The sequence below is a fragment of the Galeopterus variegatus genome, unplaced genomic scaffold, assembly GCF_000696425.1.
Source record: "Galeopterus variegatus unplaced genomic scaffold, G_variegatus-3.0.2 Scaffold4962, whole genome shotgun sequence".
Classification (NCBI taxonomy): Eukaryota; Metazoa; Chordata; class Mammalia; order Dermoptera; family Cynocephalidae; genus Galeopterus; species Galeopterus variegatus.
Genome location: NW_007731073.1, coordinates 95,568 through 121,636, shown reverse-complemented (window position 1 = coordinate 121,636; position 26,069 = coordinate 95,568). Strand labels below are relative to the sequence as shown.

The 26,069-nt window shown below is 47.7% G+C and overlaps 2 protein-coding genes across 2 annotated transcripts in view; one reads left to right on the top strand and one right to left on the bottom strand.

Moving 5' to 3' along the window:
* The first annotated feature begins 11,548 nt into the window (after positions 1-11,548).
* Positions 11,549-22,818, top strand: BEST1 (bestrophin 1). The gene is made up of 11 exons (XM_008588685.1): positions 11,549-12,072; positions 13,214-13,400; positions 14,662-14,756; positions 15,242-15,475; positions 16,059-16,213; positions 16,602-16,679; positions 17,000-17,152; positions 18,527-18,607; positions 18,874-19,025; positions 20,862-21,500; positions 22,478-22,818. The coding sequence occupies exons 2-11, from the start codon at positions 13,249-13,251 to the stop codon at positions 22,494-22,496; spliced, it is 1,758 nt and encodes a 585-aa protein (XP_008586907.1). The 5' UTR covers positions 11,549-12,072; positions 13,214-13,248; the 3' UTR covers positions 22,497-22,818.
* Positions 22,819-23,041: 223 nt separating this feature from the next.
* FTH1 (ferritin, heavy polypeptide 1) overlaps positions 23,042-26,069 on the bottom strand; it is a 3,902-nt gene continuing 874 nt past the window's right edge. Inside the window, exons 3-5 of the mRNA XM_008588688.1 lie at positions 24,014-24,220; positions 23,477-23,602; positions 23,042-23,379 (exon numbers count right to left, since the gene is read on the bottom strand). Coding sequence (XP_008586910.1) covers positions 23,215-23,379; positions 23,477-23,602; positions 24,014-24,220 — 498 coding nt within the window. The 3' untranslated portion in view covers positions 23,042-23,214. The remainder of the gene's footprint in view (positions 23,380-23,476; positions 23,603-24,013; positions 24,221-26,069) is intronic.

Sequence of the window (26,069 nt, the reverse complement as noted above, 5' to 3'; positions counted from 1 at the left end):
CAGTTGAAGTTAACCAATCTGAGGAGCAAAGAGAAAAAAAGAATAAAGAAAAAATGAACAGAGCCCTAGAGACCCGTGGGACACTATCAAGCATAACACCATATGCATAATGGAAGTTCCAGGAGAGGAGGGAGAGAAAGGGGCAGAAAGAATATTTGAAGAAATAATGGCCATGCTGATGGGACCCATGTGAGTATTTCAAGCATGCCACATAGCCCCAGATTCAATTCATGGGAGTTTTGGCCTCACTGATACCTGCAACATCACCCACGGCTCAGGCCTGGTGGTTTCAGCCAGCAGAGAGATTGCAGCCTTCTTCCCTGACTTCAGTGAACAGTGCTGGTATGAGGTGGAGGAGCCCCAGTTGCACTGTGGCCCTGTGAACTGTAGTCCAGAGGGAGGCATCCATTGTGCAGCCAGAACAGGAGGCCCAGGACCATCCTGACACAGGCCTGTTGGTCTATGAATAATGCTGGCAATGCCCAGCCTTTTCTCTTAGACCTCTGGCCCAAAGCATTCTCCTAGGACCAGGGATCATAGTGCCATCTTTGGTGGGCACCATTATCTGCCTGAGGACCTAGCTCATCACTGCACATCCTCCAGAATCTAACTATCTACCTATTCTCCAGAGTATTCATGGGTGGTTCAGAAGAAAGATGATGCCTGTTTTTGCTGAGAACTATTCATCCTTCAAGGAGGAGCTTGTCTAATTAACTTGTCGGAAAAAATGCAGTGACTACATGGGCAACATTTGGCCTATCTTCCTCAATAAAAGTCAGTGTTCTACTAAAAAAAAATGGTCAAAAACTTCAAAAATTTGATGGAAGACATAGCCTACACATTCAGGAATCCCAATGAACTCCAAGTAGGATGAACTCAAAGACATGTCAAGACACAGATGTATAATCAGATGCTATAATCGAAGGTTAAAAGCCAAAGACAACAAAAAGAACCCTGAAAGCAGCAAGAGTCATCACATATAAATCAAACTCAATAAGTTTCACAGATTATTTTTCATCAGAAACTATGGAGACCAGAAGGTGGTGGGATGATATATTTAAAAAGTACTGAAGGGGCCAACTCGGTGGCGCACTGGATAAGTGTGCCGCTTGGGAGTGCGGCGGCGCTCCCGCCGAGGGTTCGGATCCCACATACAGACCGGCGGCCGCTCACTGGCTGAGCGAGGTGCGGGCGCAGCACCGAGGGTTGCGATCCTGTTGCCGGTCCCGGTCCAGTACAGGCGCGACACTGAGAGTTGCGATCCGTTGCCGGTCACGAAAAAAGACAAAAAGGAAAAAAAAAAGTACTGAAAAAACAACGAATAGTCAACCAAGACTACTATATCTGGCAAAACTATGCAGCACCGAGGGTTGCGATCCTGTTGCCGGTCACGAAAAAAGACAAAAAGGAAAAAAAAAAAGTACTGAAAAAACAACAAATAGTCAACCAAGACTACTATATCTGGCAAAACTCTGCTTCAGAAATAAGGAGAAATCAAGACATTTCCAGATAAACAAAAACCAAGAGAGTTTATCACTAGTAGACCTGCCATATAAGAAATGCTAAATGGAATCCTTCAGACTGATATTAAAGGACACTAGACAATAACTCAAAACCAAAGGAAGACATAAAGAACACCAGTAAAGTATCACTAGTAGACCTGCCATATAAGAAATGCTAAATGGAATCCTTCAGACTGATATTAAAGAACACTAGACAATAACTCAAAACCACAGGAAGAAATAAAGAACACCAGTAAAGGTAAGTACATAGGTAAATACATACATACATACATACATATATATATATATATATATATATATAAGTCAGTATTGATGTATTCTGATTGGCACACAATAGATAAAGATGTAATATTTGTGACAATAGCAACATAAAGGGTAGAGGATGAAACTATAGAGACAAAGTTTTTGTAAATTACTGAAACCAAGTTGGTACTAATTAGAACTAGCTTGCTATAAATTAAGATGTTAATTGTAATCCCCAGGACAACCACTAAGAAAATAACTAAAATATATCTAGTAAAATAAACAAAAAGGGAATAAAAATGGTATACTATAAAATATATAACACAAAAGAATGCAACAATGGAGGAATTGAGGAATAAAAAAGATATAATACATATAGAAAAATAGCAAAATGGGGTTAAGTCCTTACCAATGATTACATTAAGTATAAATGAGTCAAATTCTCCAATTAGAAAGCAGAGATTGGTAGAATTGATTTTTTTTTTTTTTTAAAGATGACCGGTAAGGGGATCTTAACCCTTGACTTGGTGTTGTCAGCACCATGCTCACCCAGTGAGCAAACCGGCCATCCCTATATAGGATCCGAACCCATGGCCTTGGTGTTATCAGCACTGCACTCTCCCGAGTGAGCCACAGGCCGGCCCTAGAATTGATTTTTTAAAAACATGATCCAACTATATGCTATTTACAAGAGGTCTCTTTAGATCAAATGACCCAAATAAGTTGAAAATGGAAGGATGGAAAATACATTATATGAAAAGTAACAAAAGGAGAGATGGAGTGACCATATGAATATCAGGAAAAATAGATTTTATTTTATTTTTATTTTTTTTCCTTTTTGTCTTTTTTACTGACCAGTAATGGGATCACAACCCTCGGTGTTGCGCCCACACCGCGCTCAGCCAGCGAGCGGGAACCGGTCTCCACATGGGATCCGAACCCTTGGCGGGAGCGCCGCTGCGCTCCCAAGCGGCGCACTCTCCAGTGCACCACCGGGCCAGCCCGAAAAATAGATTTTAAAGCAAAAAATTATTACGAGGGACAAAGAGAGACATTATATGAAGGATCAATCAACTAAGAAGATGTAACAATTATAACCATATATTCACTTAACAACCAACCTCCCAAAACATTTAAATTGAAATGGATAGAATTCAAGGGAGAAATAGGTCAGCAAGAATAGTTGGAGATTATTTTTAGTAATGGATAGCTATGGGGAGGGGAGGGGAAGGGAGGGTGGAGAAAATTGGGTGGGAGACATGGGGTACAAACACAATTTGTGGTAATGGGCATGCTGCCAGTATGGATCTGGCCATCACATCTTGGGCATGATGGGTGACAATCAGCTTTGTATCTCATGAATATTCATAACCAATAAAAAATAAAAAACAAAACAAAACAAAACAAAAAAATCTGAAAAAAAAATGGACAGCTATGTAAAAGATAAGGAAATAGAAGACTTGGACATTATAAACCAACTAGGCCTAACTTCACTCAACAATAGCAAAATACACATTCTCCTGAAGTACATATAAAACTTCCCCAGGATAGACCATATGTTAGGCCACAAAACAAGTCTCAATAAATTTAAAAAGAATGAAATCATATGAAGTATTTTTTTCTGACCACAATAGAATGAAATTAGATATTAATAACACAAGGAAAATGAAAAAATATACAAATATGTGAAAACTAAACAACACACTCTTAAACATCCAATGGATCAAAGAAGAAATCACAAGGGAAATTAGATGAGATGAACGAAAATGCAAACACAGCATATGAAAATTTATGGTATATAGCAAAAGCAGTACTTATTGGAAAACTTACAGCTATTTTAACACCTACATTAAAAAAAAAAATCTCAATCTAATAACTTAAACTTCCAACTTAAGGAACTAGAAAAAGTAGAACAAACTAAACCCAAAGCAAACAGAAAGAATAAAATAATAAATATTAAAGAGGAAATAAATGAAATAGAGAAGAGAAAAACAATAGAAAGAATGAACAAAAACAAAAGTTGGTTCTTCAAAAAGATCAACAAAATTGATAAACCTTTAGTTAGACTGATCAAAAAAAAAAAAGAAGACTCAAATTACTAAATCTGGGGCTGGCCTGTGGCTCACTTGGGTGAGTGTGGTGCTGATAACACCAAGGCCATGGGTTCAGATTCCGTATAGGGATGGCCGGTTAGCTCACTGGGTGAGTGTGGTGCTGACAACACCAAGTCAAGGGTTAAGATCCCCTTACCGGTCATCTTTTGAAAAAAAAAAAATTACTAAATCTGGGAATTAAAGTAGGGAAATTACTACCAACCTTACAGGCAGAAAAAGGATTATAAGAGAATACTATGAACAATTGTATGCCAACAAATTAGATAGCCTACATGAAATGTACAAATTCCTAGAACACACAAACTACTACAACTGACTCAAGGGCTGGCTGGTTACTCTCTTGGTAGAGCGTGGTGCTAACACCACCAAGGTCAAGGGATCAAGATCCCCTCACTGGCCAGCATCACCCACCTCTAAAAAAAAAACTGACTCTAGAAGAAATGGAAAACCTCAAAAGACTTCAAACATGAGATCAAATCCATAATCAAAAAATTTCCTATATAGAAAAGGCTTGCTTCACTGGTAAATTCTCTCAAACATTTAAAGAAGAATAAACACCAATCCTTCTTAAACTCTTCCAAGAAATAAAGAAGGAGAGTATACTTCATAACAATCTATGATAACAGTATTACCCTGAAACTAACACCAAAGACATCACAAGGAAAGAAATCTACCAATAATATCCCTCATTAATATAGATGCAAATATCCTCAACAAAATACTAGTAAATTGAATCCAGCAACATATTAAAAGGATTATATATCATAGCCAAGTGGGATTTATCCAGGGAATGCAAGGGTGGTTCAATGCATGAATATCAATCAATGTAATATACCATATGAGTATTATCAGAATAAAGGAAAACAACCACATGATGTTCTCAATTGATACAGAAAAATAATTTGACAAAACCAACACCCGTAAAACTAGGAATAGAAGGAGATTTCCTCAATCTGATAAAGGACATCTGTGAAAACCCATAGCTAATATACTTAAGGGTGAAAGACTGAAAGCTTTCCTTCTAAGATCGGGAACAAAATAAGGATGGCTGGCCTTGTCATTTCTATTCAACATTTTACTGGAAGTTTTAGCAAGGGCAATTATGCAAGAAAAAGAAATAAATGGCATCCAAATTGGGAAAGAAGAAGTAAAATCCTTTATTCATAGATGGTATGATCTTATATATATAGAAAATCGTAAAGAATTTACACAATAATAGCTAGTAAATGAATTCAGCAAAGTTACAGGTTATAAGATCAGCAACAAAAATCAGGTGTATTTCCGTACGCCAGCAATGAACAATCTAAAACTGAAACTAAGAAAGAATTCTATTTACAATGGTATCGAAAGGAATAAAATACTTAGGAATACATTTAACCAAGGAGGTACAAAACTTGTACATTGAAAACTATAAAATATTGTCAAACAAAGAAACGATAAATATTTTAGGTGATGAATATGCTAATTACCCTAAGTTGATCATTACACATTTTGTACATATATCAAAATATCACTCTGTACCCCATAAATATAATATATATTTATCATTATTTATAAATCAATTAATAATTTATTAATTTATAAATAATTGTCCATAAATATGTACAATTATTACAGGTTAATGAAAAAAATATATATATATTTTGGTAACTGGACTGTAAGGGGATCCAAACACTTGACCCTGGTGTTACAGCACCACGTTCTTCCAATTTAAAAAACAATAACAACAACAACATATTGAATACAATTAAAAAAAACCTAAATAAATGAAAAGACATCTCATGTTCACGGATTTGAAGACTCCAGCACCACGTTCTTCCAATTTAAAAAACAATAACAACAACAACATATTGAATACAATTAAAGAAAACCTAAATAAATGAAAAGACATCTCATGTTCATGGATTTGAAGACTTGATATTACAAAGATGATAAAGTTTTCTGCAGATTCAATGTAATTCCTATCAAAATTCCAACTGCTTTTTTTTTTGCAGAAATGGGCAAGGTGACCCTTAATTTCATATGGAATTGCAAGGGACCCTGAAGCCAAAATAATCTTGAAAACGAAGAATAAATTTGGTAAACTCACACTTCCTGATTTCAAAATTTCTGCACAGCTACATAATCAAAACTGTGGCACTAGGGCCAGCCTGTGGCTCACTTGGGAGAGCGTGGTGCTGACAACACCAAGTCAAGAGTTAGGATCCCCTTACCGGTCATCTTTAAAAAAAAACAAAAACAAACAAAAACTGTGGCACTGACATAAGGATAGACATATAGACCGATGAAATAGAATTGAAAGTCCAGAAATAAACCTATATCTCTACTATCAATTGAATTTCACAAGGGTTCCCAGACCATTCAATGGAGAAAGAATAATCTTTTCAACAGATAGTGCATGGGCAGCTGGATATTCACATGCAAAAGAAGGAAGTTGGACCTTTACCTCATACCATGTACAAAAATTAACTCAAAATAGGTCAAATTCCGACATGTAAGAGCTAAAGCTATAAAATTCTTAGAAGAAAACATAGGGGTAAATCTTTCTGACCTGGGATTTGGCAATGATTTCTTAGATATGACACCAAAAGCACAAGTGAAAAAAGAAAAAATAGGTAAACTGGACTTCATCAGAATTAACTTTGATGCATCAAAGGGTATCTGCAAGAAAGTGAAAAGACAACCTACAGAATGAGAGAAAATATTTGTAAATCCTGTCTGCTGAGGGTCTAGTATCTAGAACATATAAAAAACAACTCAACAAGCTAAGCAATCCAACCAAAAAATGGGCAAAAGACATGGCTAGACATTTCTCCAATGAAGATATACAAATGGCCAATAGGCACGTGAGAAGATGCTCAAAGTCACTTGTCATTTGGGCAACGCAAATCAGAACCGCAATGAGCTACCACTGCACTCCCACTAGGGTGGCTTTAATTTAAACAAATAAATGCAAAATAACAAGTGTTGCTGAGTATGAGAAGAAATTGTACATCAAAATGGTTAGAGTGGTGAATATTCGGTACATGAACTTTACCTTTATATTTAAAAAAAGACTGCAAGGAAATACATCAAAAGGATACCATGTGGTGTTTCCATTTTCTACTGCTCTGTAGTTTCCTAACTGTTTATGATAACCATGTAATACTTTTGAAATGGAAACAATAATAATCTTAAATCTCTTATCATTGTCTAAAGCAAGACTTTCAAATTTCCATGTGTACAAAAATCACCTGGGGATCCTGTTAGAATGCAGATGCTGATTGAGTAGGTCTAGGTGGGGCCTGAGCTTCTGCATTTCTGACAAGCTTCCCAACGAGCTTGAAGCACCTGGGCCCCAGCCGCAAGTCTGAGAATCCAGCTTCTAGAAGCCAGCAGCTGGAGGGAGTGGACTGATTAAGCAATTCACCAAAGCTCAGGGGCCCACAGAGAAAAGGCTGTTTAATTCCGAACCTGCTTCCTCAGGAGCCTATACTGTGTAGGTCATATTTAAACTAAGAAATGATTCATTCCTTGTCTATCTGCGATTCATATTTAACTCTCCTGCATTTTGATTTGCTAAGTCTGGTAGTGGAGAGGGTGGGAGCTGTGGGATCCCAGCCAAGCTGCACCTGAGGCAGGACAAGGGGACTAAAGGCGGCTTGCTTGGTGGTCCTGTTGTCCTAGCAGACAGTCGCCTACGGGGCCTACTGCTCACCTGGCCTGCCCTGGGCCTTCTTCCCCTACATTTGTCCCCCTATAACAGGTAGATGACCCTTCCTATTCCTCAGGGGTTTTTTTTGCTGATTAGATGACATCATTTCTAAAAAGCACTTACTACACTACCTGGCACCCAGTAAGTGCTCAAGATGTGGGAGAAATTATATTGATTCTCTTCTCTCCCTCACACAATGCCCAGTGCAGTGCTAAGCAGGGTGGGCATTTAGTGCCTGCCTGTGGGACATCCTGCAGCAGCAGAGGGACACGGTGCTGACTGAGGCAGATGACATGCATTTACTGCCCAGCTCTGACTCTACTTCTTTGTGCCTGCAGGCAAGTCATTTTCCTTCTCTACCCCTCAGTTTCTTTGTCTGCAAAATGAGCAGTTGGATGAGGAACCATTAGCATTCTCTCATGACATTTCAAACTACTCACATGCCCGTTTGACGGATGAGGAAACTGAGGCTACTGACTGGTAGTGAATATGTGACGGCATCCAGGTCATCCCACACCCGGCCCAATTCCTGACCCATGATGTTCCTCTTCCTCCTCCTCCCCTGTCATTAGCCGCAGCAGTTCTGAGTGGGTGGGGTGGGGTGGGGTGTGGATAGGTCAGTACCTCACCTGGCTGACCTCAGTGGGGCAGAGTCCATGGGGGACAGGGCAGCTTGGGGATCCCAGCACTCTCCCCAAGGTGTTGGTGAATCCTCTTGCTTTGCGTCTCTAGTTGGGCCGGCTCTGGTCTATTTCATGCTATTCCATTGTTACTGGCAGGACTGGACTTGGTGAAGCTGGACCAGGTGTGTCCCAGACTCTCCCTGCCTCCTCTAGTTCCGGTTGTCTTTCTGCAGTAGCCAGATCTTATGCATTCATCTCTTTGAGTGTTGAGTCTTCCCAGCCCTTCAGGGATCAGGGCTGCCTGACCTCAGGGTAGAGGCGTTGTGGTCTGTCCTGCTTCCAGGTCCTGGACTGGCAGAATCCCTCCTCTCCTCTGTCTAGCTGTGCCAAGCCCCCTCCTTTTCTTTCTTGGCTTCTGCCCTGTTTGTTCCGTGATTGGCCCAAGAGAAGGGTGTGGGCTGGCAGGGCCCTACACAGAGGCGGGAGGTAGCATCCAGGCCTAGCTGGCCCACCCCAGGGCCCTCTGCCCACTGTCCCCAGCCAAGCTGGGTCCCCTTCTTCCTGCCCAGCTGAGGCAGGGCCTGGAAGGGCACCGTGGCAGGCCCTCTGTGATGCTCCTGTTGCCATGGCAATCCTAGGGGAGAAGGCCATAGCATTCCTCCACCCATCTGCCCAGCTCTGCTCTGCCTCCTCTCAGAGATGGCTCTCTGCTGGGGGGCTCAAGAGCACAGGCTCTGCTGTAGTCAAAGTCTCTTCTATGCACCCCCATCCCTTGGACCTCCCTTCAACCCCAACAGAGACCGCTGCCCTAACAGATAAGACTCCATCCCTCAGAAACTGACCTCCGCTGCAGAGGTGATGGTGGGGAGTGGAAAGGGCACAGGATCTGAAACCACAAGACCCAGATTCCAGTCCCAGGTCATGTATAGCCAGGTGACCTTAGACCAGGTGAGCCTTTAGATTCAGTATCCTCCAAGAACTTCTATAGAATGTCATACTGAACCATCCCTTGGTGATGCTTCTGTGACTTGTCATAGTCTGTTCACTTGACATGTAATACTGTCCCATCCATCTCAGCTCAGTGAACTCCTATTCATGCTTCAAGACCCAACTCAAATGCTCCCTTTTCTGTAAAAAGTTTCCCTGACCTCAGTGTACTTGGCACAGATCTTAAGCCTTGCCATTTTGTGTTAGAGCTAGTTAAATGTTTCCCTTGTTTTAATTTGACTATGAATTCTTGGAGGCAGGAATCAGAATAGGCTCTGTTCTGGCATCAGAAATGGTTTGTTGAATAACTACTTTGTGGAATAGAAAGAAGAAGAGGGCCACCCTGACTGGATTGGGCACCATTTTTCAGGGGTCAATCCAGGTATGGCTTGAGTCAATCAGTGCTTGTTGTAGCTCTACTGTGTGTTTGAGTTGTGCCTGGATGGCTGGGGAAATTTTCATGGCTGAGACCCAGTGGGAGAGACCATGACTTGTACCAGTCTCAGCACTGAGGTGGGGCCAGGAGCAGCTGGATGTCTCTGGGGACATCCTGGGACACCTGGGAGGGAAAGGGAGACTGGGAAATCATTGTCAGGTGGTCCTGGTTGGACTTCTGGGATTTTGCCAAAGAGCCTGTGGTGCAGGGAAAAGGGAAGAGGGTTCCAGTGTCCCCTACCTCCCTCTCACAGCTCTATGGCACTGTCAGGGTCAGGGGGAGGAGGGAGACTTCCAGTGCCAGCTCCACCGTCTACACTGACCCTGGCCAGGGGACAAGGCTTCCCAGGCCAGAGCCAGCTAGTCTTGGCTGCCCTCCAGTGGCCACCACAGGGGTGGCAGGAACCTGTCCCCACAAAGGCAGGGTTCTCATTTATTCCTTTAACTAATACAGAGTGAGCTTCACTGTGCCAGGCATGGTGCCAGGCACATGTTTTAACTTTAACTAAAAATATATTAAACATTTGCCAAGTCAAAACCTCTCTCCTGAGTGTCAGTATGTATTGGCAGAACAAGGGGATATAAGGTAGGGAAATAATCTCTTACAGTAGTGATTCTCAGCCCAGTTTCTACATTAGAATCACCCGGGGAACCTGAAAAAATACCGATGCCTGGGCCCCATCCAGATCAATTGAATCAGAATCTGTGGGGGTGGAGCTCAGGCATCAGTGGGTTGTAGATGCTCCCCAGGAAAAGTTAATGGGCAGCCAGGCTGAGAACCACTGGTTTAAAGAGTTGACTAACATGTTTCCCATCCAAAATTCTCACCTGGCTGCCAAAGTAGGCATTATTTTCCCATTTCGCTGATGAGGAGACAGGGACAAGTGAATCCACTCCTTTGCCTGTTTCAGTTAAGGACAGCGATGGGGCAGTGCAAAGGCAGCAAATACTCCTGCAGGCTGTCCCTGATCTCTGAAGACACTAGCTCGTAATAACAACAGCTTTATTGTTTGTCGTGATTAGAAAAGTACCCAAGGTCATGAAATAGTTTTATTTTTTTCCAGGCAGAGAATTATAGAGTCCCAAGTTGTGTGTATAAAATTCACCTGTAATCTCAGCATTCACTTAAGGAGTAAGTTTGAGGGGGTGGGGAGGGGAGGGAGAGAGAATGAGGAGGAGGAAGCAGAAGGGAGTGGGAGAGGGGATTTAGTTTAAGGCTCAGGGTCATGTAGTAAAGGAGGGCTTCTGGAAGTATGGTTCTGAGACTTGGGCATCGTCATCCCCTGCAGTGCTTGATAAAAATGCAACATTTCCAAGGCCACAGAATCAGACTCTGGAGAAGGATCCTGAGAAGTTTCACATTTGATAAACATTCCAGGCGATTCTTACAGCCACTAAAGACCAAGAACCACTGCTACTCTGAGCTCTGTTCTTTTCACTTCACAACACATGATGAGCGATGAGCGTGTTGGTAGACGCCCATCACTTCCAGCGTCTTAGGAGAGCCCTCAGGTATGGATCGATCTACTAAAATTTATTGAATCAGCTGCCAAGATTTTGACCAGCTACCGTTGGGGATCTGGGCACATACTCCCATCCTGCACCAGGTGGCTGGGAGCCAGCAGCATAAACACCAGGGCTGCTATGTCATCCCCCACCAGCCCTTGTCCCCACATACCAGACCCCTGCCCCCTTCTCCTTCCATTGCTGTGAAGCAGCTGAGGCCACGTCCTGCCAACCAATCATGGCCAGAATAACCTATGATGTCACCAGTAGCCAATCAGAGCTCCTCATCAGTATGTGCAGTGAATTCTGTCCCTCTTACCAAGATGATGAAATTCCAAAGCAACACCATCCTTTTCAGACAGGGACACTGGGGTTCGGAGAGAAGCGGATGCTCACCCAGGGTCACCACACACAGGTGGCAGAGCTGGGACTATAAACCAGAACTCCTGATTGTAGCCCAGTGTTCTTTCTACAGCCCATAGGGCTGCTGAGGCCACCCAGGACCTGGACATAGTCTCCCCACCGCACCCCAGCTCCTGGCCCAGATGAGGCCCAGATCCCCCTCCCCCTCCAACTCTCTCTGCAGGACCTCGGGGGTCAGGACGTGGGTGTAACAGATCCCTCAATATCCCAATTTCAGGCCATGGTAGAAGGGGGGTTGCCCCAAATTCCAGCCTTGGTCTCAGTCTGACGCCCCCCAGGAAGGAATTAGAGGGGCCCTGGCCAGCTGTACTGGCTGCTGCTTGTGAGCAGATTACAGGAGGGGCCAGACAAGGGCTCCTTTGTGGAGGCCTGGCTTAGGGAGTCAGGTGACTGCTCAGCACACGCGTGGGTAGCACCAGCCTCTAAGTAAGGCCTGGGGCACTGGCCATAGAGCCCCAGAGAATCCTACCAGTCCAGTGGCCAGACTTTTTGTGGGATCACCCAACCAGCCCGGAGCCCCACCTGTGAGTAGAGGGTGCCTCAGGTGGACTGGGCTGGGGCTTTGAGGGGCTTCAGGGTAGATGACTATCCTTGTTTGCGTGTGTGTGATGGGTGCACATGGGCAGCACACATGCAGTGGTGTGGGCACTTGTACGTCTGTGCATGGGCCCTGAGGGAGGATTGAGCTTGGAACGCACCAGGCACAGACAGACAGCTAGTGTGGCTGCATCAGAGCACGTGGGAAGAGTGGGGGAGGGGGCCGATCATTGCTTCAGTATTTTTTTATTGAGCACCTTCTATGAGAACACAGTTGGAGCTTTCATTCTGAGAAAACAGGCAGTAAATGAGCAGATATGCTGTATAATAAAATTTTAAGTAGTGAGATGTGCTGTGTAGAAAAATCGAGCAAGGTGAGGGGACAGAGAGTGCCAGTGGCAGTAGGGCACTATTTTCAGGTAGGATGGTTGGGGACATCCTTTCTGAGGAGATGATCTGGAGTGGGGATGAGCCAGGCAGTTATGTCAGGAGGAGAATCCCCCAGGCAGGAGGCTCAGCAGGTGGAAAGGCCCTGGGGCCACCCTCCCGTAAACATTAATCCTTTCTGAGGAGATGATCTGGAGTGGGGATGAGCCAGGCAGTTATGTCAGGAGGAGAATCTCCCAGGCAGGAGGCTCAGCAGGTGGAAAGGCCCTGGGGCCACCCTCCCGTAAACATTAAAACATCTCCGCCAGCCAGGCTCTGTCCTGGACTTCCTTCTCACTCTGGGGAGGTTAGAGGGAGCTTGGAAAGTTAATGAGCACCATGGGCTCAGAACACTGCCTGGCTTGGAGGACCTGCACTCAGTGTGTGGATGTTACCACTGTCACCGCCTTTGTCATCATGCAAAATGAAGGGCACATGCCAGTCCTCAGACCTATGTCTTCCCTGCCAAGGCTGTGGGCAGCCTTTGGGCTCATTCTCTTGTGTTCCCACCTCCCACAGGCAGTCAGAACTGGGAGGGCCTTGGAGACTAGCCCCTTCCCTTCCCAATGTCCAGTGGGGACAGCTGAAGCCCAAGGCAGGGAAGGGTCCTGGTTAAGGTCACACGAGTCCCAGAGAGGATCTGACCAAGGCCTCTGATCCTTACTGGTCCCCCATCAGTCTCCCTCTCTGGTTGTCCACTAGGACCCAAGCCATCTGCTGCAGCCCAGTGCCTGGCCATGACTGTCACCTACACAAGCCAAGTGGCTAATGCCCGCTTAGGCTCCTTCTCCCGCCTGCTGCTGTGCTGGCGCGGCAGTATCTACAAGTTGCTCTATGGCGAGTTCTTCGTCTTCCTGCTCTGCTACTACACCATCCGCTTCATTTATAGGTGCAGGTGGCAGGGCTGGGCCTGGGGAGCTGGGAAGGATGTGGCTGGGGCTTGGAGCTCCTGTGGGGCCTCCCAGCTAATAGGGGACCAATGCACCAGTAAACTCGGAGCTCTTGGCTGGGCCCTGGGGACTGGGGCTGGGAACCAGGAAGACAGCTCAACCCCGGGTGGAAGAGTGGCAGACACCCTTTCCTCCAACCCAAGGAGGGGCCCCAGTCCCACTCAGCCAGGCTGTTTTACTGAATCCCACACAGGCTCACAGACACAGAGGGTACATTTAAAATATATATTTCAATAAAAATGTTTATCCAAACAATAAAATGTAGGACAGATATAATCACAGAATATATGACAGCATTTTAAATTGAAAAAGCATCGGGCCGGCCAGTGGCTCACTTGGGAGAGTGTGGTGCTGATAACACCAAGGCCCCAGGTTCTGATCCCATATAGGGATGGCCGGTTTGCTCACTGGCTGAGCGTGGTGCTGACAACACCAAGTCAAGGGTTAAGATCCCCTCACCGGTCATCTTTATAGAAAAAAAAAAAATTGAAAAAGCATTAATGACTACAATGGATTAAAAAATATCAAATACATGAAGTTATTGAGTGCATAATAACACTAATCACAAAGCACATTGGTCTTTGGTTTTTTTTTTTTTTTTAATTAGACTTTATTTTTTAGAGCAATTTTAGGTTTACAGCAAAATTGAGGAGGTAGAGAGAGTCCCCACATGTCCCCTTCCCCTAGACACGCACAGCCCCCCGCTGTCAACACCTGGCACCAGAGTGGTACATTTATTACAATAGATGAGCCTGCATTGGCACATCGGCTCCCAATGTCTATAGTTTGCGTTAGGGTGCACTCTTGGTGCTGCACATTCTTTAGGTTTTGACAGATATAGTATAGTGACATGTATCCACCATTGTAGTGTCACAGAGTAGCTTCACTGTCCTAAGAACCCTCTGTGCTCCACCTGTTCATCTCTCTGCACTGTGCATTTTTGAAAATCAAACACCCTTTGTTTCAACCTGCTTTTAAACAACTGTTCCTTAGCTCCTTTAAAAGGGTCAGTGATGCCTACAAGTGACCCCTTCGGTAGGACCTTCCTTCCTACACCTCATCAAGTGGTCAGCGTGAGGATTCTCCCCACAGGAAACTACAGAAGGGGTCCTCGTCTAGCCTGTCCGGGTTTGGGGCCCTGGGCCAGGCCGGAGCTGGGGACAGCTTCAGCCTTCTCCTCACAGTGTCCCCCATCCCCAGGCTGGCCCTCACGGAGGAGCAGCAGCTATTGTTTGAGAAGCTGACTCTGTACTGCGACAGCTACATCCAGCTCATCCCCATCTCCTTCGTGCTGGGTGAGCTCCCCCTTCTGACTGTCTGGGGTCCCCGTGGCCGCCCCAGGCGCCGGACAGGCCGTGGGCTGACCACGAGGAGCTGGGGATGGGGAGGGTGGGGGGAGGAAGGTCAGTGCCTCTCTGTAGTTCAGGGAACTATGCAGACTCCAGCCAGAAAGACTGAGGTTAGACATCAGGAAGGACGTCCCGACGTTAGCACTCAAGACCTCATTTTCTGGGGGAAGCACTGACATCAGAGTCCCTGGAGACCCTGCGCTGGAGGGGGGGGGTGTCTGGCGGATTTCTGGGATCGGCCCCCTCCCCAAGAAATAACCTTTGAGGCTCTCGCGGCTCCATGCGAGGTTCTGCCTCCGCCTCCCGGGCGCCTGGGTTGGGGCTGGGCCCGCTCGCGTCATGAAGATGGAGGAACCGAGGCGTCGCCCTGCGCTGGGCTCTGGCCGCAGCCCGGCCCCTCGCCCCTCGCCCCTCGCGCCCCTCCCGCCCAGGCTTCTACGTGACGCTGGTCGTGACCCGCTGGTGGAGCCAGTACGAGAACGTGCCGTGGCCCGACCGCCTCATGAGCCTGGTGTCGGGCTTCGTGGAGGGCAAGGACGAGCAGGGCCGGCTGCTGCGGCGCACGCTCATCCGCTACGCCAACCTGGGCAACGTGCTCATCCTGCGCAGCGTCAGCACCGCGGTCTACAAGCGCTTTCCCAGCGCCCAACACCTGGTGCGAGCGGGTAGGCGGGGCGGGGCGGGGGCGGAGCCAGTGGCTGGAGGCGGGACGTGGGGGTGGAGCCAGAGGCCCTGGACTTGAGGATTGATTGGGTGGGACCAGGAGGGGGTGGGGCCAAGACCTGAGTGCCCAGTTGGGCGGGGCGGAGTCAGGTGCCTGAAGGTGGGGCGAGGACAGGAACCTACCCTCGGAGGATAGGGGGTTTGAGGCAGGGCTCTGAAGGATCCTTGCGGGTAAGGGAAGGCGTGGGGGCTTGGGAACTGGTGAGGTGCTCGGATCTACTTCCCTTTGCCCTGCCCGCTTCTGATCTCCGGTTTCCAGTTGGGAAGTCAGCGACTTTGGTCTCTGGTCTCCCTCTCCTCCTTGCCTGAGCAGGTCCTGGTTGATAAGACAGACCCCCTCCCACGCGCTCAGCCCAGAGCAGCACATAGGAGCGCTCGATAATATTTTACTGAAAAGAAAGAGGATGGCAAAGGAACGCCGAGGTCCCTATGGGCTCAGCAGGGCTGGGCCTGGCCTGACCACCTGGTGCCAGCCACCCTTCTGCAGGTTCTCCTACCCACTGTCTTCTTCACTCTACTCCGCAGGCTTTATGACCCCCGCAGAACACAAGCAGTTAGAAAAATTGAGCTTACCACACAACATGTTCTGGGTGCCCTGGGTGTGGTTTGCCAACCTGTCAGTGAAGGCCTGGCTTGGAGGTCGAATCCGGGACCCTATCCTGCTCCAGAGCCTGCTGAACGTGAGCCCACTACACAGATGGGGCTGCCGCGGAGTGGGAGGGGTTATGGCCCAGGTGAAACCAGGTTTCCTGCAAAGAGAAGGCTTGAGCCCTGGAGGGTCATCCTAGAGCCTACGGTGGGGTTGTAGGATCATTTCCAACAGGATTCCATAGCCCGAGGTGGCCCCTTCCCAAATACCCCTCCTATCCCCTCTCTAACTAAGCCTGTGAGATCCTGGTTCCTTTTTGATAGAGGAGGCTGGGGCCCAGAGAGGTTTAGTGAGGTGCCCATGACCACACAGCCAGGGCTGGACCATGAGCACCAGACCCTGGTACCTGGAGACCAACTGGGTGTGAGCCTGGGAGAGCAGGCAGTAGTTAGAACCTCATCTTCCCTCCTACCCTCCAGGAGATGAATACCTTGCGTACTCAGTGTGGACACCTGTATGCTTACGACTGGATCAGTATACCGCTGGTGTACACACAGGTGAGGACTAGGCTGGTGAAGCTGCCCTTTTGGGAAACTGAGGCTAGGAGGACCCAGGAAGCTGCCTGTGATGGGAAGGCTCACGCTGCGAGTTGGGTCTGGGCTTTGAAGGTTCTGTGTAGTGCCAAGTTCTAATAGCCCAAGTTCTGTTTGGTCTAGCCAAGTGGAGGCAGTGTGATTGTCCCCATTTTAAAGAGGAGATAATAGAGACCCAAAGTCCCATGAGTGTGAAAGTCCAGGCAAGGACTCAGACTCCCAGCTTTGATCCCAGGGTCCCCACCTAGCCCTTTTCTGCCACCTCTTCCTCTTTCTCCTCCCAGGTGGTGACCGTGGCAGTGTACAGCTTCTTCCTGGCTTGCCTGATTGGGCGGCAGTTTCTGAATCCAGCCAAGGCCTACCCTGGCCACGAATTGGACCTTGTTGTGCCTGCCTTCACGTTCCTGCAGTTCTTCTTCTATGTTGGCTGGCTGAAGGTGAGCCTCTCCAGGACCCCGCCAGCTGTGGGCATGGCCAGAGGGGTCTGAGATGGCCTGAGATGAGGAGGGACAGCCGGGGAAAGAGGGTCTCAAATGTGGGAAGTAGGGTGCTGGGCCCTGACCACAACCCTCTGGTCTACACTGTCCACACGTTTTTACATATGAAAAAACTGAGATTCAAAGGGTGGGGGGTGGAACCTGCCTGAGGCCTGGGTCTGATTCCAAGGCTTCCCCCAAGGCCCAGAACTTAGGCCCTAGACCTAAGGCTCAGTCCGTCTAACCATTTGGTGCCCTGTCAAGAGAATGGTCTCCAAATGTTGTACAGAACAAGGAGAATTCATGGAATAAGAGTCGCAGTGCCAGGCCCTGCCGGTGAGGCAACTTCTCACCATCCCTGTCCATTCAGCTCTGGCCCCAGATGTGTCCCCTCTGCTTAGTAAAACAAAAGCCTTGAGGTTAATGAGCCTACCCCACCTGCATCCCCAGCTCTTTAGAAGGCAGATCCGCCTCTCCTTGCTCAGGATGCTTGTCCGTACTCCAAGTGGCTTATCTGAGTATTCCTTCCACCATATCTGGTACTCCTTAACAGGAGTCCTGAATCACACTGTGTTCCTCACCTCTTTATCTTTCCTTCCTTCTGTTTCCCACCCACTCTCCCTCCCTTCCTTTCTTCTTTTATTTTTTTGGGAGTGGTGGTATGGATCTCCCTCTCTTCCCTTCCTGTCCATGTGACATACACACACACGCAGTACTGTTGCCCCTATATCCTCCCCGCAGTTATCTTTGGTTTCTACACATCAAACCAGACCACACCACTTTTATGCTAGAAATGTTCCAAGGTGCCCCAGCGGCTTGCAAGATGTCCCCTGGGTCCTTAACATAGCTCATCTCCTCTGTGGGGCTTTGGTAGGGTCTTTTAGAGGTTAGTATCCAGGAATCTGCCCACCTGGACCAGCCTTTAATTCAGCACAGGCCCAGTATATATCTGTTATGTTAGAAAATAAGGAATAAATAAATGTTTGAAGACATGAGTAAATGAATGAATAAAATGATGCAACTCCAGGTAAGATACATAAGGTGAGATAAAGGTGGAGACTCAGCTGAATGACACACTCGGGGACAGCTGTAAGTATTCAGGGAGGGATTGGCTCAGGAGGATCAGAGGACTTCAGTGTCCAGAAGGGAAGGGGCTCATGTGTGGTGGCCCACATGTGTGGGTGGCTGGAGCCCTACACTGTGGCCTTAAAGATGGTGCTGAGGCAGGAAGGGCACCATGGAGGTGTGAAAATGGCGGGAGCCAAGGTTTAAAGGTAGAAGCAGAGCTTCAGGGAGTTCTACCTGAAGGTTGCCAGAGCCTCACCTGTCCCCAAGGTGGCAGAGCAGCTCATCAACCCCTTTGGAGAGGATGATGATGATTTTGAGACCAACTGGATCGTTGACAGAAACTTGCAGGTAAGGGGAGAGGGAGGGAGGGCATACCATGGACCCTCCCCAAACTGGATCCAAGGAGGGGGACCTCACAATTCTAGAGGGAGGCTTCACAGTGAATTGTCATCCCCCTCCCCCTTGTAGCCAACCATTCACCCACAGGATTCTCACCTCAACTTTGGAGCCTGCAGGTAGGTATCAGTCTCTCCATTTCACAGGTAAGGAAACTGAGTCCAGAGAGAGGGAAGTGACTTCTCCCTTTCTGTTGGACTTCTGTCCCTGGTGACCAGGTGTCTCTGTTGGCTGTGGACGAGATGCACCGGGACCTGCCTCAGATGGAGCGGGACATGTACTGGAATGAGCCAGAACCACACCCCCCCTACACCGCTGCTTCTGCCCAGTCCCGTCGACCCTCCTTTTTGGGCTCCACCTTCAACATTAGGTGGGCAGTGTCAGGCAACTGGGTGGGAAACCACTCAAGCGCAGAGCCCTGCCTGAGAACGTAGAATAGCACTAGCCAATACGTGTTGAGTATCTAAGTGCCAGGCGCCGTACTATGCTCTATAGATATTACTATTTTTTTCCTCCCAGTGACCCTGGTTTGTTATCCCCAGTTTTCAGACGATTAAGTACGGATTCAAAGAGGTTAAGTTGCCCAGCCCAAGGTCACATAGCTAGCAAATGGCACATCTGAGCCAGGTATGTCTGGTTCCAACTCTGTGCTCTTACCCTTACCTGTGCTGCTTAAGGACTCCTCAGGCTAGGAGAGCTCTCAGGTACCTCCAGTGTTAGCTCTCCTTCCCTGTGCAGAGTTGGAAACTGAGGCCCAGAGAGAAAAGGGACTTACTCAAGGGCAGCTGGTGACTGATGAGGCAAGAGGGCATCAGGGCCTGGGTCCTCACTCTGATCCAGAGCTATGTTTTCTGATAAACTGGGGAGTTTGGATGGGGGGGGTGGAAGTGTGGATGGTGTCCCTGTGATGGCGGAGGGGCAGCGAGCATGTCCCTGCAGGAGGCGGGGCCATCACAGGTACCCCCTGAGTCGACTTTGTCCTACATAGTAAAGGCCTCAGGCCACCCACAGTAGCCAGACTTTCCTCCACCCGGTTCAATTTCCCTGATTCTGTCAGAATCCCTCTCGAGCTGCAGTGGGCTGAAGGGCTATTCTTGACAGCCCTCTCTGCCTGGGTCGAGAGGGCTTTGGAGGGCCCGGGCTGCACGTCAGGGTCCATACTCAAAGTTTTCTTTCCCAGTCTCCAGCACTGTTCTCTCCTTGCTGTTTTAAGAACTGAATATCCCATTCAGCTATAATAAGGATTAACTAGAGTTCATAGTTAGTGGGAGGAAGGGTTGGAAAAGTGATCAGATGAAGGTTGGGGGGCTTGCTTAGGTCAGAAACATTCCTGGAGGTTGCCTTTGAGCCCTACATGGTCTGTACCCCAGCAGCTGAAGGTTGGGGCAGAAGGTAGATAACAGAATAATAACTCATAGACCGTGCCTCCAAGGAACGCACAATTTAGAGACGGAGCTCAAACCCAAGGCCCAAACTCTGGATACAGGTTACAAAGTACTAGATGCCTAGGCAAGACCGTGCCTCCAAGGAACGCACAATTTAGAGACGGAGCTCAAACCCAAGGCCCAAACTCTGCATACAGGTTACAAAGTACTAGATGCCTAGGCACCCTGGGATAGAGCATAGAGGTCACCTCTGGCTGCCTGGGAAGCGGCCTTCAGCTGGGCCTGCAGCATGGGGAGGATGTGGACCCGGGCAAGGGCAGGCCACCCTCTGGGGTAGGAAAGCTTTCTCTTGCAGAGTAAAGGTCTCAGGCTCCCAGGGAGCCAAACTTCTCCCTTTGTGGATATTGCTCTCCAGTTGGAACCACAAATCCCTGGCCTTGCCCGGAGTCACTCCTGGGTCTCATCTGAACCACTTATACCTGGGGACCAGTAGTTCTGACTCCTGAAGTGAGGGATTTTAAAGGGAAGAAGTGGGTGATGAACTTAAGGGTCCTCGTAGACCCTTAAATGCCAGGCTAGGGACTTTGGATGTTAACTGTGGGCAAGAGGGAGTCAAAGGACAGTGAGGTGAGCTGGGCTTTGAGGGATCAATTGGGAGGTACAGGATGGATCAGGAGAGAGGCGAGAGTTGGGCACTGTGAGGAAGACTGTGTAGCCTTGGCCTTGGGCCAGGGGAGAGGGAGGCAGGGGTAAGGGAGACGTCAGGTCAGTCTGGAGTCCTTGGTCCACCCCCTCAGCCCTGAGACTCCCCCTTCTTTCAGCCTGCACAAAGAAGAGATGGAGTTCCAGCCAAATCCAGAGGAGGAGGATGCTCCCGCTGGCATCATTGACCGCTTCTTTGGGCTGCAGTCCCACGACCATCATCCTCCCAGGACAAACTCAAAGACTAAACTCCTGTGGCCCAGGAAAGAATCCTTCTTCCATGAGGGTCAGCCCAAGAACCCCAAGGGGCCTGCACAGATCCCCAGGGGCCAGGAAGACAGCAAGGCCTGGAAGCTCAGGGCGGTGGATGCCTTCAAGTCTGCCTCACTGTATGAGAGGCCAGGCTACTACAGTGCCCCACAGACGCCCCTGAACACCATTCCCATGGTCTTCCCCCCAGAACAATTGGCACCCTCCAGGCTTCATAGTGTCACAGGCATAGACACCAAAGACAAAAGCCTAAAGCTGGTGACTTCTGGGGCTAAGAACAGTTTTGAATTGCTCCCAGAGGGTGATGAGGCCTTGACAGAGCACCCAGAAGTACATCATGTGAAGAGGAAAACTGTCGAGTTCAACCTGACTGATATGCCAGAGATCCCTGAAAGCCAACTCAAAGAACCACATTTGGAACTATCGGCAAGCAACTTACACACTATACTCAAAGATCATGCAGATCCTTATTGGGCCTTGGAAAACAGGTCTGTCCTGCACCCAGACCATGCTCACTGCTTTCCCCTGTGCATGACCTCTTTCCCCACCCCAGCTTCCCTCACTCTGAGCCTGCCCTTCCTCCACATTTCCCTGTGGTTCCACCATTGCCAGAGCAAGCTGCACCTATGCCCAGCACTGGCTTGGGGTATATACCTGGCCAACTCAGCCGAAACCCTAGGTAAGTGTTGCCATGAGCCTGGCATCACCAGGAAGACTTCCCTGAGACCCAGGTGAAGGAAGATGAGGTTGCAATGGCAAGAATGATACTGGAGGAAGGGCTACCCCAGGGCTGGCATGCCAGGCGTGGATGGGCAGATCTTATCACTGGGGCCAGTTTACTTTGAGCAGGGGTGGCTGACACAAAACCACAGGGCAGAACTGGGGGCTCTAGTTGGTAGCCTAAGAACTCAACTCACTGCTTCAGTAGCTAGGAGATAGCAAATGAGCACTTCCCCATAACTGTTCATGGTGGCACCCGAGCACTCCTTCAAAGGGTGACACTGCCTCACCCCTGGAGAACTAGCAGATAGTGAGGGTGAGGGTGTCCAGGGCCCTTGGGATCTCACCAAAATACTTCTGAACCTTATGATTCCTTGGGGCCAGCCCAAGCCATCACAAACCAGTAGATGCTTCTCCTTATTCTAGATTTCCTGGACACTTTCACCCAACTAGAAATAACCTACCCCACCCCCAATCACAATCTGAGGAGGAAGTGTAACTTCCCATTTCTAGATTCTCTACCATTTACTTTGTGGTCAAAATACAGCTATTATGATTGACAACTTAGGACTACAATTTCAGGCCTGCTTCGAGGACTAGACAGGAACTTTACAAATCACCTGTGGCTTGTTTAGGATATGATATTAAGATGTCTCAACCTTTGCCCTACCACTGCAAAATTTTAGTACTGAAATGAAGGTGCCTCCCATACTCATGCTGTGAACTTTCTCAAATTCTTCAACAGGGATGAAGCACATTCCTAACCTGTTTCCTAAGGGTGACGCTTCACTGGCCTGGTCCTCACCTGCGCGAACACCAACAGGACACTGATCCAGTCACAGCCATATAGTTGTCCACACTGAAGATATGTTTCTATGACAGCCTGAATTAAATGGTTAGCTTAATGGATAACAAAACTCAGTAGTCCAGGACTACCTCAGCCTTTAAATGCCTTTTATACATAAAAACCGTGAAAGCTAGAATGAACCATTGAAAACATGTCACGTACGACACCCAATTCAGAATCCTGTCTGAATTTGACAAACACACCTTGGCATCTTTCCCAAACTAAAAAATACAAATATTCTCCTAGTTGTTTCATTTTGATTAGTGTGATTAGAACTGAACTGTGGCACTTAAGGAATCTGGAAGATGGCCTAGACAGATTTCTGGCCCATCTCAAGATCTCAAAGACAACAGCTTCCCTTTAAAATTATGGCTTTATGTTGTGTCCTTGCCGCCATAACTCAGCATAGGCTGTTACAAGTAGCCATGCAGCTTTCTTAATGCTTTGCTGCCTAGAAATTTCTTTTTTTTTTTGGGTACCAAATTTCTTTATTTGAAGGAATGATATAAATGAAAGAACTTAAATGGATGTTTTGGTACAACTTATGGAAAAGGTTAAAGGAAACCCCAACATGCATGCACTGCCTTGGTGACCAGGGAAGTCATCCCATGGCTCCGGGGAAGTTAGCCTGAGGCTTAGCTCTCGTTATCACTCTCTCCCAGGGTGTGCTTGTCAAAGAGATATTCTGCCATGCCAGATTCAGGGGCTCCCATCTTGCGCAGGTTGGTTACATGGTCACCCAATTCTTTGATGGACTTCACCTGCTCATGCAGGTAATGAGTCTCAATGAAGTCACATAACTGAAAAACGGAATAGGGAAGAAAGTTATTGGTCAGCTTTCCCAACCCATAAAGTAAATTATTTCTTCCATTTATCCTGTGGGTTTCCAATACTCACGTGGGGGTCATTTTTCTCAGTGGCCAATTTGTGCAGCTCCAGTAGTGACTGATTCACGCTTTTTTCCAAGTGTAACGCACACTCCATTGCATTCAGGCCGCTCTCCCAGTCGTCATAGTCTGGTTTCTGAATGACAGGAGGTTAGGTCAATGTATCTGCAGTCTCTACCAATTAAACCATAAGTCAGAAAGTACCTAACATCTAACCACCACGCTTTGGCAGAGGGACATCCAAGTTTTCCCTGACAACAGCTTCCAAGTTAACATCTTTGCCCGTTACTGTCTGCTTGCTTTATTTACTTATTGTGGCTGGCCAGTACAGGGATCCGAACCCCTGACCTTGGGGCTACAAGGTGGCACTCTAGCCAACTGAGCCAACCAGCCAGCCTGCTTACTTTAGTTTAGATGGTAGGCCTAAAAAAGCACAAAAGCACAAGGTATCATCATTTTATAAGGGCAACTGCCAGTCCTTAAGTGATTTCTAACACCTAAGCACAGCCAGATTACAAGTACGACAACCCTAGGATCTTCTGTACACCTTGATATCCTGAAGGAAGATTTGGCCACCTCGTTGGTTTTGCAGCTTCATCAGTTTCTCAGCATGTTCCCTCTCCTCATGAGACTGGTGAAGAAAGTATTTGGCAAAGTTCTTCAAAGCCACATCATCGCGGTCAAAGTAGAAAGACACGGACAGGTAGACATAGGAGGCGTACAGCTCCATGTTGATCTGGCGGTTGATGGCGGCCTCTGAGTCCTGGTGGTAGTTCTGGCCAAAAGCACAAGGTATCATCATTTTATAAGGGCAACTGCCAGTCCTTAAGTGATTTCTAACACCTAAGCACAGCCAGATTACAAGTACGACAACCCTAGGATCTTCTGTTCACCTTGATATCCTGAAGGAAGATTTGGCCACCTCGTTGGTTTTGCAGCTTCATCAGTTTCTCAGCATGTTCCCTCTCCTCATGAGACTGGTGAAGAAAGTATTTGGCAAAGTTCTTCAAAGCCACATCATCGCGGTCAAAGTAGAAAGACTGAAAGTGGAACATGAACATGTTATGTTAGGGATTCCCAAAGAAGGTAGATATAACAGGCTACGGGTAGTAAAGGTGGTCTGCTGGCCTAGCCTTCCTTTCTCAAAGCACAGCTGACCGGTTAGCTCAGTTGGAGAATGGTGCTGATAAAACAGAGGTCTGGGGTTTGATTCTTGTACTCACCAAGAAAAAAATAAAATAAAAATCAAAACCTGATCCTTTACAATGTCATGAAGGGCTGGCCTGTGACTCACTTGGGAGAGTGCGGTGCTGATAACACCAAGGCCACGGGTTCAGATCCCTATATAGGGATGGCAGGTTAGCTCACTTGGGAGGGCATGGTGCTGACAACACCAAGTCAAGGGTTAAGATCCCCTTACCGGTCATCTTTAAAAAAAAAAAAAGTCATGGGAATTGCCTCCAGCACAGAGTGTCTTGAGGATCTGTATTAGTGCAGAAGAAACTTCTTACAGCCAGTGCCAAGTTCAATTGTGTGAAGAGTGAGTGCTGGAGTATTTACCCCGCACTATTGGTCCCTGCTTCCCCTCCTCCCTGATTAACCATGTTAAAGAATAGTTAAAACAAAGAGCTCATGAGCTTGCCAGCTAATTAAGCCACCACTCAAGGTGACAATTGTGGGCAATATGTTGATCAAAAATAAGATTTTCAGTTTTAGACATTTGCTGTACTTGGGTGTTCCTGAAAAGGAATGGCAGTCATAGAAAGCCAAGCCTGTTTTCAAGTCCATTTGGAGCATGTCTGTTCTTGGACAATGTGTACACATCACAAGGCAACGCTAAAGATGACTCCCAACACAGTGTAAAACCAAGATTTGGGGAAACGTATCCCATCGATTACTGCGTGGAAAAATTCCTTGCTTAGTAATTGTTGGTGGACGTTATTCAAGTAGTTCAATTAGTGGGACACCAACCCCACAACTCTTAAAGTTAGACACAAAAAGGATGAAGAACTAAGTACTCCAGGCGGAAGGTCGAGTGACTGCAGAAAGGGAGATTTGTAGAGATATGCTTCAATACAAGTGGGACTTACAGATAAAGCAGAACAGAGAGGTGAAGACGGCTGCTCAGAGAGGGGTCTGTCCACAAGAGATAAGACACTTTGTACCAGCCCCCAAGGTTGCTATTCGACACCATTACGCAGCAGGCACCGCCATACCCGGGGGGGATGGGAGCTGCATACCCGAGCAAACGGAGAGCCTCAGGGCCACGTGATCGGAGGCAGAGGAAGGGACGGGAGTGCAAAAACCCACCCTCCTAACCGCAGGACTAATTGCACTCTGCAATTCTTGCAACCCCGGGATTTCAGAAAACCAGGATCTTCTTAAATATGAGTATGCAAGAACGGCCCTTGCCTATGAGGCAGACTTCCCGGGGGACGGCCGAAAAGGGCCAACTGCCCAGGCCTTCTTGCGCTAGCGAAGTCCCGGGAGGCCTCGAGCAGCCTGCCTATTCCAGAAGGGCGCCCGGAGGCGCCCGGTAGCCACACCCCGCCCCGCCCCCAGCGGGCCCGCGGAGGCCGCGCCCGGCCCTGCCCCGCCCCGCC

Excerpts from the sequence above, each read along its gene's own strand:
- BEST1 (XM_008588685.1), top strand. The coding sequence starts at position 13,249 with ATGACTGTCACCTACACAAGCCAAGTGGCTAATGCCCGCTTAGGCTCC. Across the intron at positions 13,401-14,661 it reads ACCATCCGCTTCATTTATAG|GCTGGCCCTCACGGAGGAGC; the intron begins GTGCAGGTGGCA and ends CCCCATCCCCAG. Across the intron at positions 16,214-16,601 it reads TGCTCCAGAGCCTGCTGAAC|GAGATGAATACCTTGCGTAC; the intron begins GTGAGCCCACTA and ends CCTACCCTCCAG.